The sequence below is a fragment of the Salmo trutta genome, chromosome 15 (assembly GCF_901001165.1).
Source record: "Salmo trutta chromosome 15, fSalTru1.1, whole genome shotgun sequence".
In the NCBI taxonomy this organism is placed as follows: domain Eukaryota; kingdom Metazoa; phylum Chordata; class Actinopteri; order Salmoniformes; family Salmonidae; genus Salmo; species Salmo trutta.
In genome coordinates, this window is record NC_042971.1 from 46,878,309 (window position 1) to 46,890,930 (window position 12,622).

Below are 12,622 nucleotides of genomic sequence, written 5' to 3' on the forward strand. Positions count from 1 at the left end.
CAATAGGTTAAAATGATGGTCAGATTTGCCAAACGGAGGGCGAAGGAGTTTTTGTAAGCATCTCTGTGTGTGGAGTAAAGGTGGTCTAGAGTTTTTTTCCCTCTGGTTGCACATTTAACAGGCTGGTAGAAATGAGGTAAAACGGATTTACGTTTCCCTGCATTAAAGTCCCCGGCCACTAGGAGCGCCACCTCTGGGTGCGCGTTTTCCTGTTTTCTTATGGCCGCATACAGCTCATTGAGTGCGGTCTTAGTGCCAGCATCGGTTTGTGATGGTAAATTGACAGCTACGAAGAATATAGATGAAAACTCTTGGTTAATAGTGTGGTCTACAGCTTATCAGGTGAGCAAAACCTCAGGACTTCCTTAGATTTCGTGCACCAGCTGTTGTTTAGAAATATAAATAGACCGCCACCCCTTGTCTTACCAGAGGCCGTTGTTCTATCCTGCCGAAAAAGCGTAAAACCCGCCAGCTGTATGTTATTCATGTCGTAGTTCAGCCACGACTTGGTGAAACATAAGATATTACAGTTTTTAAATGTCCCGTTGGTAGGATATACGTGATCATAGTTTGTCTATGTTATTATCCATTGATTGTACATTGGCTAATAGGACCAATGGTAAAGGGAGATTACCCACTCATCATCGGATCCTTACAAGGCACCCAGACCTTTGTCCCGATATCTCCGTCTCTTTCTCCTGCGAATGACAGGGATGAGGGTCTTGTCAGGAGTCTGAAGTAAATCCTTCCCTTCCGACTTGTTAATAAAGAAAAAGTATTCATCCAGTATGGGGTGAGTAATCGCTGTCCTGATATCGAGAAGCTATGTTTGGTGATAAGACATGGTGGCAGAAACATTATGTACAAAATAAGTTACAAATAACAAAAAAAAAACACACCATAGGTTAGGGGATCGTAAAACGGCAGCCATCTCCTCCTGCGTCATTATTCAGACTGATAGTATGTGATATGATAATTACTATGATAATTGACAAACTGTGTACAAAATGTATTAGTATTAAATCATCCCTCTCAAAAGAAAGCTAACCCATCATTAGCTGCTAAACAACATAACTGTTCTTGGACAGTCACTGATACCGAGAGAGTAATCGCATGACTGATCTAGGCAGCGCGGATTCTTATTGGAAGCAAAGACCACGATCTCCACGTGATGTTGTAGTAGGCTACACTGACTGCTCGAGCTCTGTTGTGGCAGTGCATGGTTATAACGGCAAGACGGTGGAAATGATTTGAATATGAATAGAAAGCTATGCAATACTGCTGGTGTAATGCTCTAAATGTAATCTAATAGAGAATATAGTAATATAGTAATTTATCAACCTCCGCTCATATTTTCTCCCTTTGTTTTCATACTGTTCAGATAAAAAAAATACCTGCGTGCGTTACTCAATATCCAAGTTTAGGCTACAATGTAACTGTTATGGATACATTCTGTCAGGTACATGTATATAGCGTCTAGGAACCGTTGTTCAACTGAAACATTCTGTGAAGTAATGGGTTCTAAATTGACCAGGCAAAGTAGTCTGGACCAAATAGAAACCACATTTTCTAAGAGGAGACGCCAGCAGCATGACAGCTCCGGAGAAGCAGAGCGGAGTGGTGGCAGGGGAGGCGGGGAATTCTTGTTTACATCCCTGATGCTGAAGTCAGACAAGCTCCCAGGGATGCTGCGGAAAATCAACCACAGCCCCTATGTGAGACGGGTGGCATGGATCCGGGAAATACAGAAGCTTCTTCGAGAACAGAAACAAGAACAAGCAGTCGAGGTGCTGAAATTGCTAAGAAAGGTAAGAGAGAATGTTTAACATTGAATAATAGTTTACTTCTCCTAAACTTCATAAGATGTGGCCGTCCGTAAGTTATCTGGTGCACCTGCAGAATTTGATGCTGTTAGAACAGCAGTATCCACAGGTTGTCACTCAAGTCAGCCTGATCAAAAATGTGAAATGTACTGGTAGAATGCTGCATCTATTATTTGTATTAGATTATTATGCATGTGTAAGCGACTGTAGGTTTGTCTGTAAATTAGGCGTGTTACTTCATATTTTGGGGTTTCCCCTTTAAAATGATTTACGGTTTGTCACAGTCTCTTTATTTTCTGCGTGAACTTGCTTCCATTCAGCCACAAGAGCATTAGTGAGGTTGGGCACTGATGTTGGGTGATTAGGCCTGGGTCGCAGTGTGTGTTCCAATTCATGCCAAAGGTGTTCGATGGGGTTGAGGTCAGGGCTCTGTGCAGGCCAGTCAAGTTCTTCCACACCATTCTCGACAAACCATTTCTGTATGGACCTCGCTTTGTGCAAGGGGACATTGTTATGCTGGAACAGGAAGGGGCCTTGCCCAAACTGTTGCCACAAAGTTGGAAGCACAGAATCATCTAGAATGTCACTGTATGCTGTAGCATTATGATTTCCCTTCACTGGATCTAAGGGGCCTAGTCCGAACCATGAAAAACAGCCCCAGACCATTATTCCTCCACCAAACTTTACAGTTGGCACTATGCATTGGGGGCAGGTAGCGTGCTCCTGGCATCCGCCAAATCCAGATTTGTCCGTCGGACTGCCAGATGGTGAAGCGTAATTCATCCCTGCAGAGAACGCGTTTCCACTGCTCCAGAATCCAATGGCAGCGAGGTTTACACCACTCCAGAAGACACTTGGCATCGCTTCCAAAGGCAGTTTGGAACTTGGTAGTGAGGGTTGCAACAGAGGACAGACAATTTTAACACGCTACGCGCTTCAGCACTCGGTTGTACCATTCTGTGAGCTTGTGTGACCTACCACTTCACGGCTGACCCGTTGTTGCTCCTAGACGTTTCCACTTCACAATAACAGCACTTACAGTTGACCGGGCAGCTCTAGCACGGTAGAAATGTGATGAACGGACTAGTTTGAAAGGTGGCATCCTATGACAGTGACATATTGAATGTCACTGAGCTCTTCAGTAAGGCCATTCTACTGCCAATGTTTGTCTATGGAGATTGCATGGCTGTGTGCTCGATTTTATACACCTTCAAGCAACAGGTGTGGCTGAAATAGCAGAATCCACTCATTTGAAGGGGTGTCCACATACTTTTGTATATATAGTGTAATTTAGTTCAGGGTACAATTATTCAGTGGCTTGCCCCTTACATAATCACAGATCAAAATTGTAACTGCTGTGTCAGATTGTCTGGCTCAGGTATGTATGGTAACACCTTCACTGCTGTTGAGGTGTAGGTCTTCAGGCTCTTCCTGGAATATCACATTTCAGACAGGTGACAAACGGAGACTGAAATAGAGTATATAGAGGGCAACCACTGAATATGTTAAACGAAAGGCCAATTTTCTATTCCTTAGATATTATTCTCAGGGACACAGAAATGCAATGTTTTCCTGCATTCCACAGTTCTACATAGTGTACATTAAATGTGTTCACATATTTATCCTGCCATGCTGGATAGTGCTTGTGAATTGCACACAAATTAGTGAATTATCTGAGCCACGTGCCAATCATCAAATTTAAACAGCAGCAAAAGGCGTAAACTTGCACTGCTCTGCTTCCCTGTAGCCCTGAAGTTACATTAATGAAAACTTGCTCAGCTCCACCTTCTCTTGTTTATGGCTGTATTACCGACCGGGTGCCCTGGGACCCTGACTACCAGGGGGCCCCCAACCCCTCAAAAAATACAAATAGTATATATAGCATATGAACACGTCGGTTGCGGTCCCCCTGGAGGTCGGTGCCCCGACAGATAGCATATGAACACGTTGGTTGTGGTCCCCCTGGAGGTCGAACCCCCCCAGATAGCATATGAACACGTTGGTTGTGGTCCCCCTGGAGGTCGAACCCCCCCAGATAGCATATGAACACGTCGGTTGCGGTCCCCCTGGAGGTCGAACCCCCCCAGATAGCATATGAACACGTCGGTTGTGGTCCCCCTGGAGGTCGAACCCCCCCAGATAGCAAATGAACAAGTCGGTTGCAGTCCCCCTGGAGGTCGGAGCCCCCAGATAGCATATGAACACATCGGTTGCGGTCCCCCTGGAGGTCGAACCCCCCCAGATAGCATATGAACAAGTTGGCTGCCCCCCCCAGATAGCATATGAACACGTCATAAGCCATGGAAAAATGTGTAGAATTGCAGAAAACTTGCTTTAAATTTTTTTCTCTCAAGCCTCATGACAAGATGTGTGACAAGATAGCGCCGAACATCTTACGAGTTCCAACCAAACTGTGCTTTATAGTGAATTTTATCATGTTTATCCTTACCTTTTTTGTACAGAAAGGTAATACTATTTTCACATATGACCACCAAGCACTTCTAGACATCAGATCGACAGTTACTAACCTCGATTTCGACTTCAAATACGTCTTCAACTCTGACTCAGCTGTTCCACCGTTCATGCTGGACCCTATTCCTTTGTTCCATTGGCTACCAAAACGCTGCAGGCGTAGACATGGGAGACGAGGTGATGTCCTGGTGAAATTGAGGCGAAGAGAAAACCGAATGGAGCTCCCCTCCGTTCTATTGGCAAATGTCCTATCACTCGAGAATAAGATGGATGAGCTTTGTTTGAGCGTTTGCTATCAGAGAGACTTGAAAAGTTGCAATATTGTGTTTTACTGAAAGTTGGCTAGATGATGACGCTATGCACATAGTACTCAGTGGATTCTCCATGCAGCGGCAGGATCGTACAGCGACTTCGGAGAAGTCAAAAGCGGGTGGAGAATATTTTTTCATAAATAACAACTGGTGTGCTGTTTCAAATGTGAAGGAAATCTCAAGCTTTTGTTCACCTGATATACTATAGCTCATGGCATGCTGCAGACCATTTAATCTACCAAGAGAGTTCTCATCCTGAACTGATCCACCCACACAGACAGTGTGGTGAAGTAGGCGCAACAGCTCAGGAGGCTGAAGAAATTTGGCTCGGCCACCCGAACCACAGCCTGCTCACCCCGCTATCATCCAGAAGGCGAGGTCAGTACAGGTGCATCAATGCTGGGACCGAGAGACTGAAAAACTGCTTCTATCTCAAAGCCATCAGACTGTTAAATAGCCATCACTAGCCGGCCTCCACCCAGTACCCTGCCCTGAACTTAGTCACTGTCACTAGCTGGCTACCACCTGGTTACTCAACCCTGCACCTTAGGGGCTGCTGTCCTATGTACATAGACATGGAACACTGGTCACTTTAATAATTTTTACATACTACTTTTACCCATTTCATATGTATATACTGGGTTCTAGTCAAGGCCATCCTATTACATTTTTGCTGTACATGTACTATCCTACGTTTTCTTCAGATATACTATACTGAACAAAAATATAAAACGCAACATGCAACAAATGTAACCTTTTTACTGAGTTACAGTTCATATAAGGAAATCAGTCAATTGATGGATTTCACATGTCTGGGCAGGGGTGAAACCATGGGTGGGTTTGAAGGGCATAGGTCCATTCACTTGGCAGCCAGGTCAACCCCCTGGAGTGCCAGGCCCAGCCAATCAGAATGAGTCTTTCCCCACGAAAGGGCTTTATTACTGACAGAAATACTCCTCATGCTGTATAATCAGCTTCTTGATACGCCACACCTGTCAGGTGGATGGATTATCTTGGCAAAGGAGAAATGCTCACCAACAGGGATGTAAACAAATTTGAGTGAAGTGTGCTTTTTGGGCGTGTGGAAAATGTCAGGGATTTCTTTTTTCAGCTCACGAAACATGGGACCAACAATTTACATGTTGTGTTTATATTTTTGTTCAGTGTACATATTCTATCCACAATATGTATACATCTCATCACATACAGTTGAAGTCGGAAGTTTACATACACCCTAGCCAAATACATTTAAACTCAGTTTTTCTAAATTCCTGACATTTAATCCTAGTAAAAGTTCCCTGTCTTAGGTCAGTTAGGATCACCACTTTATTTTAAGAATGTGAAATGTCAGAATAATAGTAGAGATAATTATTTATTTCAGATTTTATTTCTTTCATCACATTCCCAGTGGGTCAGAAGTTTACATACACTCAATTAGTATTTGGTATCATTGCCTTTAAATTTTAATTTGGGGCAAACGTTTCGGGTAGCCTTCCACAAGCTTCTCACAATAAGTTGGGTGAATTTTGGCCCATTCCTCCTGACAGAGCTGGTGTAACTGAGTCAGGTTTGTAGGCCCCATTGCTCACACAAGCTTTTTCAGTTCTGCCCACAAATTTTCTATGGGATTGAGTCAGGGCTTTGTGATGGCCTCTCCAATACCTTGACTTTTTGCCACAACTTTGGAAGTATGCTTGCATTGTCCATTTGAAAGACCCATTTGCGACCAAGCTTTAACTTCCTGACTGATGTCTTGAGATGTTGCTTCAATATATCCACATACATTTCTCTCCTCATGATGCCATCTATTTTGTGAACTGCACCAGTCCCTCATTCAGCAAAGCACCCCCACAGCATGATGCTGCCACCCCCGTGCTTCACGGTTGGGAGCCTCCCCCTTTTTGGGAGCCTCCCCCTTTTTCCTCCAAACATAACGATGGTCATTATGGCCAAACAATTCTATTTCTGTTTCATCAGACCAGAGGACATTTCTCAAAAAAGTACAATCTTTGTCCCCATGTGCAGTTGTCTTTATGGTGGTTTTGGAGCAGTGGCTTCTTCCTTGCTGAACGGCCTTTCAGGTTGTCGATATAGGACTCGTTTTATTGTGGATATAGATGCTTTTGTACCTGTTTCCTCCAGCATCTTCACAAGGGCCTTTGGTGTTGTTCTGGAATTGATTTGCACTTTTCGCACCTGAAGCGACTTTGATAGGCAACTCCAAAAATGGGTCAGGTATAATACCAATAAACGCCCGAGACATAGGAACAAACAGTCATTCACAGAAATGAAAAACAACGCTCCTTACAGATCCTACAAACACTGTACACACGTGAAATAAACTGAGGAAAACCTCAACGAGCTATATGAAAATAATCCTGCACAAACCTAAGCGGGAAACAGGGATAAATATACACACAGAAATTAAAGCAAATGAAAACCAGGTGTGAATGTACCAAAGACAAAACAAAAGGATAAAAAATAAATATGGATCGGTGATGGCTAGTTGGCCGGCGACGCCGATGGCCGAACACCGCCCGAACAAGCAGAGGAACCACCTTCGGTGGGAGTTGTGACAGCACCAAAGTACGTTTATCTCTAGGAGACAGAACGTGTCTCCTTCCTAAGCGGTATGACGGCTGTGTAGTCCCATGGTGTTTATACTTGCGTACTATTGTTTGTACAGATGGACGTGGTACCTTGAGTGGTACCTCCCCCAGTACAAAAGCCCGTTGACGGAAGTCAAACTCAGTTCCCGATGATGTGAGGACTGGTGTTCATACGTTTAAAAGGGATAATTTCAACTACAACCTAACGACATTAACATTTAGTTCCAGAAATCTTAGGACTGCTGTGCTAACGTTTAAAAGGGCGAATTTCAACGTGGAGGTGACGATCACCACGCTGGAATGGTGAATTTCGACTAGACCAGCCAGAATACAGCACGAGCTGATTATGCCAACTTGGTATGAACTTTGAACGATTATTCACTAAAGAAGTGATACATCCTAGACGTCGAGTTAACAGCTGCAACTGTAAACGTACGTGGCCTAGGAAAGAACAGACCATCTCTGAAGAATGACAGGGTACTTTAACTAAGATTCTTCAAAGGACAACGGCGATCTCTGCTGGGTAAACCAGTCTTCCATCTTAGACCCATCTATCGGAGCGCAGCTCAGAGTAAATATATATATATATATATATATATATATATACACTGCTCAAAAAAATAAAGGGAACACTTAAACAACACATCCTAGATCTGAATGAAAGAAATAATCTGATTAAATACTTTTTTCTTTACATAGTTGAATGTGCTGACAACAAAATCACACAAAAATAATCAATGAAAATCCAATTTATCAACCCATGGAGGTCTGGATTTGGAGTCACACTCAAAATTAAAGTGGAAAACCACACTACAGGCTGATCCAACTTTGATGTAATGTCCTTAAAACAAGTCAAAATGAGGCTCAGTAGTGTGTGTGGCCTACACGTGCCTGTATGACCTCCCTACAACGCCTGGGCATGCTCCTGATGAGGTGGCGGATGGTCTCCTGAGGGATCTCCTCCCAGACCTGGACTAAAGCATCCGCCAACTCCTGGATAGTCTGTGGTGCAACGTGGCGTTGGTGGATGGAGCGAGACATGATGTCCCAGATGTGCTCAATTGGATTCAGGTCTGGGGAACGGGCGGGCCAGTCCATAGCATCAATGCCTTCCTCTTGCAGGAACTGCTGACACACTCCAGCCACATGAGGTATAGCATTGTCTTGCATTAGGAGGAACCCAGGGCCAACCGCACCAGCATATGGTCTCACAAGGGGTCTGAGGATCTCATCTCGGTACCTAATGGCAGTCAGGCTACCTCTGGCGAGCACATGGAGGGCTGTGCGGCCCCCCAAAGAAATGCCACCCTACACCATGACTGACCCACCGCCAAACTGGTCATGCTGGAGGATGTTGCAGGCAGCAGAACGTTCTCTGGCAAATGCCAAACGTCCTGCACGGTGATGGGCTGTAAGCACAACCCCCACCTGTGGACGTCGGGCCCTCATACCACCCTCATGGAGTCTGTTTCTGACCGTTTGAGCAAACACATGCACATTTGTGGCCTGCTGGAGGTCATTTTGCAGGGCTCTGGCAGTGCTTCTCCTGCTCCTCCTTGCACAAAGGCGGAGGTAGCGGTCCTGCTGCTGGGTTGTTGCCCTCCTACGGCCTCCTCTACGTCTCCTGATGTACTGGCCTGTCTCTTGGTAGCGCCTCCATGCTCTGGACACTACGCTGACAGACACAGCAAACCTTCTTGCCACAGCTCGCATTGATGTGCCATCCTGGATGAGCTGCACTCCCTGAGCCACTTGTGTGGGTTGTAGACTCCGTCTCATGCTACCACTAGAGTGAAACCACCGCCAGCATTCAAAAGTGACCAAAACATCAGCCAGGAAGCATAGGAACTGAGAAGTGGTCTGTGGTCCCCATCTGCAGAACCACTCCTTTATTGGGGGTGTCTTGCTAATTGCCTATAATTTCCACCTGTTGTCCCCACAACAGCATGTGAAATTTATTGTCAATCAGTGTTGCTTCCTAAGTGGACAGTTTGATTTCACAGAAGTGTGATTGACTTGGAGTTACATTGTGTTGTTTAAGTGTTCCCTTTATTTTTTTGAGCAGTGTATATATCTTGCATTTGCCTTTTTCAAATGGGCGGTTATTAGAATGCATGAGATTCTGTATTCACGGTAGCATAGCCTCAAGTTCCGATAGACCCAATCCCTTTGTCCCTCAGTCTTCCCGCTCTTTCATTTAAACCCAACCCCCTTCCTTTGTGTAACCGGCCGTCATATGATTAGTAATCGATGTGTGATCTATCCTGTGTATATATATATATATATATATATATATATATATATATATATATATATGTAATTCTGTGTGATTATTTAGGTATTTAGTAAATAAATAATTAAGCCAATTTGCGTATTCCTGATTTAACTTATTAGCTAAGGTTCGTGCAGATAACCGAGTACTTACGACAATCAGAATGAGACCGATCGAGGTGACCATTAATAATTGACTGCTATTGATATAAAAGATCTTCAGAGAGTGCATTTGGGAGATAACCAATCTATATAATTAATTATTCCGTGGTACCCCAGGTTATTAATGGTTTAATTGTTGCATGGTTTAATTCAATAACATAATAAATTAAACATTAGGTAATCGATTTGATAAAATAGCAAGTCATATAATTTAATCATAGTCAGACATGACATAATAGACAGACATTCAGTAAATACTAGGAATAGATTGTCCACCATCTATGTGTTATCCAGACAGAAAAGAGAAATAGGCAAAATAACATTTGGATTTAGAGCAATAAAGAAATTGAATAATGTATCTGAGCAAACCAGAAACCTTTCAATATATAAATTCAAACAATACTTTAGAACCATTTAAATATAAAAAATTGGAAGGCTGTGCGGGAGTATGGTAGATTAAGGAATCAATCTATCTTTTCAGACTGTTAGAGTATTTATCTGGTCAATATGTCAGTGTATTATACATGTTTGTAACAGTGTGTTATTTGTGAAAATGTGATCATATTATTAATTCTATTTTAATGTTTAAGGACTCTTGGAAAATTAGTCCAAATGAGGACTAAAAGAGATCCTAATCAAATCAACTAGATCCTGGACTTCCTGACAGGCCGGCCCCAGGTGGTGAGGGTAGGGAACAACACCTCCACCACGCTGACCCTAAACACGGGGGCCCCTCAGGGGTGTGTGTGGGGACATCCACGACTCCAACACCATCATCAAGTTTGCTGGGGACACAACGGTGGTAGGCCTGATCACTGATGGCGATCGGTCAGCCTACAGGGAGGAGGTCAGAGACTTAGCAGTGTGTTGCCAGAACAACATCTCCCTCAACATCAGTAAGACCAAGGAACTGATTGTGGACTATAGGAAAAAGAGGGGAGAGCTTCAAGTTCCTTGGCGTCCACATAACTAAGGACTTAACATGGTCCATACACACATGCACAGTCGTGAAGAGGGCACGCCTCTTCCCCCTCAGGAGGCTGAAAATATTTTGCATGGGCACTCGGATCCCCCCAAAATTCTACAGTTGCACCATTGAAAACATCTTGATTGGCTGCATCACCACTTTGTATGGCAAATGCACCGCCCTTGATCACAAAGCGCTACAGAGGGTGGTGCGGACATCCTAGTGGGGCCGAGCTCCCTGACATCTAGGAGCTCTATATCAGGCGGTGTCAGAGGAAGGTCCAAAAAATTGCCAAAGACTCCAGCCACCCAAGCCAGCATAGACTGTTCACTCTGCTACTGTCCGGCAAACTCTTCATTGTTGGGAAGGGCTCGTAAGCAACACTTCACAGTAAAGTCTACACCAGTTGTATTTGACGCATGTGATAAATAAAATTTGATAACAATATGTGTAGAATAGCAGAACATATGTTTTAAAACTGCGAAATTGTCTCTCAACCTTATGGAAAAAATCTGTAGAATAGCATGTTAGCTATAAATCTCTAAATGTTTCTCTCTGGCCCATGGCAAAATGTATAGAATTGCAGGAAATTAGCTTTAAAACTGCAAATTTTTCTCTCTGCCTCATTGCAAAATATGTAAAATAGCATGAAATTAGGGGGGTGTTGGAGGTAGGTGCCATGGGGCCACAGATATGGTGGTCCGGCCCTGCTCTTGTCAAGTCCTTACTTTTCACAGATTCACCAAACTAACAGAGGGAATGAAAAGTGTGTGTCTGTAATGAATGAAGCTGGGCCTTGCTGTGGGGTTTAGTGCCCTTGGACAGCTATTTATATTGATCTTACAGGTAGGCCTCTTGAAGTTCAGAGAAACACCTTCCTGATTAAGAGGACTGTTGAGAAGACTCCCTCCCATTATTAACATACCACAGAGAAGATTAACTAGAGGTGTACTGCCGTATGGTATATATCCCTATCTGAAGACAATTACGCAGTGATAGATCATTTTGATGAATACATGCAACGGTTAAATAGGCTGTACTGTAGCTTCCCGATTTCATAAGGGGTGATTGAATGGTACATACTTTGAAGAGATGTGAGATATCAAAAGGGATGATGGGGACCAGAGTTGGCATTCCATTGAATACATATAGTATCCAGCCATTTGGAAAGATTCCCAAACACAGATCAGTCAGTCCTCCAATAGCTCGCTTAGGAAGCACACAGAACACACCCTTAGAAAAAAGCTGCTATCTAGAACAAAAAATGGTTATTTGGCTGTCCCTGTAGGAGAACCCTTTGAATAACTATTTTTGGTTCCGAGTAGAACCCTTTTGGTTCCAGGTAGAACTCTTTTGGGCTCCATGTAGAACCCTTAAGGGTTAAAAAAGGTTATCCTATGGGGACAGCTGAAGAACCCTTTTGGAATCCTTTTTTTAAGAGTGAACCGTTCCACTGAGCCGCTTTAACAACAGAGTTAGTACTTGTAGCTCTCCTGTTTTTCCTCAGAGGTGTTTTTTCTTTCAGTGAAGGCTGGATTTGGAGTTCATCTCCTTGAGATGGTGGTGCGGCATGCCAGATGCCTCTATCACAGCACACAGGAAGTTATTACACAGAGGAGATGCACAGAGGAAGCAATGAGACCAATCTCCCTTCTGGGCTATTAACGTTCATTACTTTGGATTATTCTCTATGTTCATCCGTAACAAGAAATCACCAAGCAAGCATTAAGTTTAAAAGGCATAAACACAGAATATGTTTAGTGATGCGTGAAAGCAAATACTAAAGTGCCCTGGAGGTTATAATAGGCTAAAATTACCTTTGGAATTTCCTTTTAAGTCTCATTCCATCCAAAAACTATATTTAGGTAGATGTTCAATTAGTTCATTGTTGATATAGTCCCTAAATGTTTTGCATGTCAGCAATCAAGTTTTCAAGACGTATAACTTTCAAAATACAGCCTGTATGCAATATTATACAACATTGATCATAGTTGTTAGTCATAGTTG

At 43.4% G+C, this 12,622-nt stretch overlaps 1 protein-coding gene across 1 annotated transcript in view; it reads left to right on the forward strand.

Annotated features, from left to right (window-relative positions):
• Nucleotides 1-1,222: 1,222 nt before the first annotated feature.
• LOC115149170 (leucine-rich repeat-containing protein 75B-like) overlaps nucleotides 1,223-12,622 on the forward strand; it is a 56,945-nt gene continuing 45,545 nt past the window's right edge. The window contains exon 1 of the mRNA XM_029691768.1: nucleotides 1,223-1,808. Coding sequence (XP_029547628.1) covers nucleotides 1,464-1,808 — 345 coding nt within the window. The 5' untranslated portion in view covers nucleotides 1,223-1,463. The remainder of the gene's footprint in view (nucleotides 1,809-12,622) is intronic.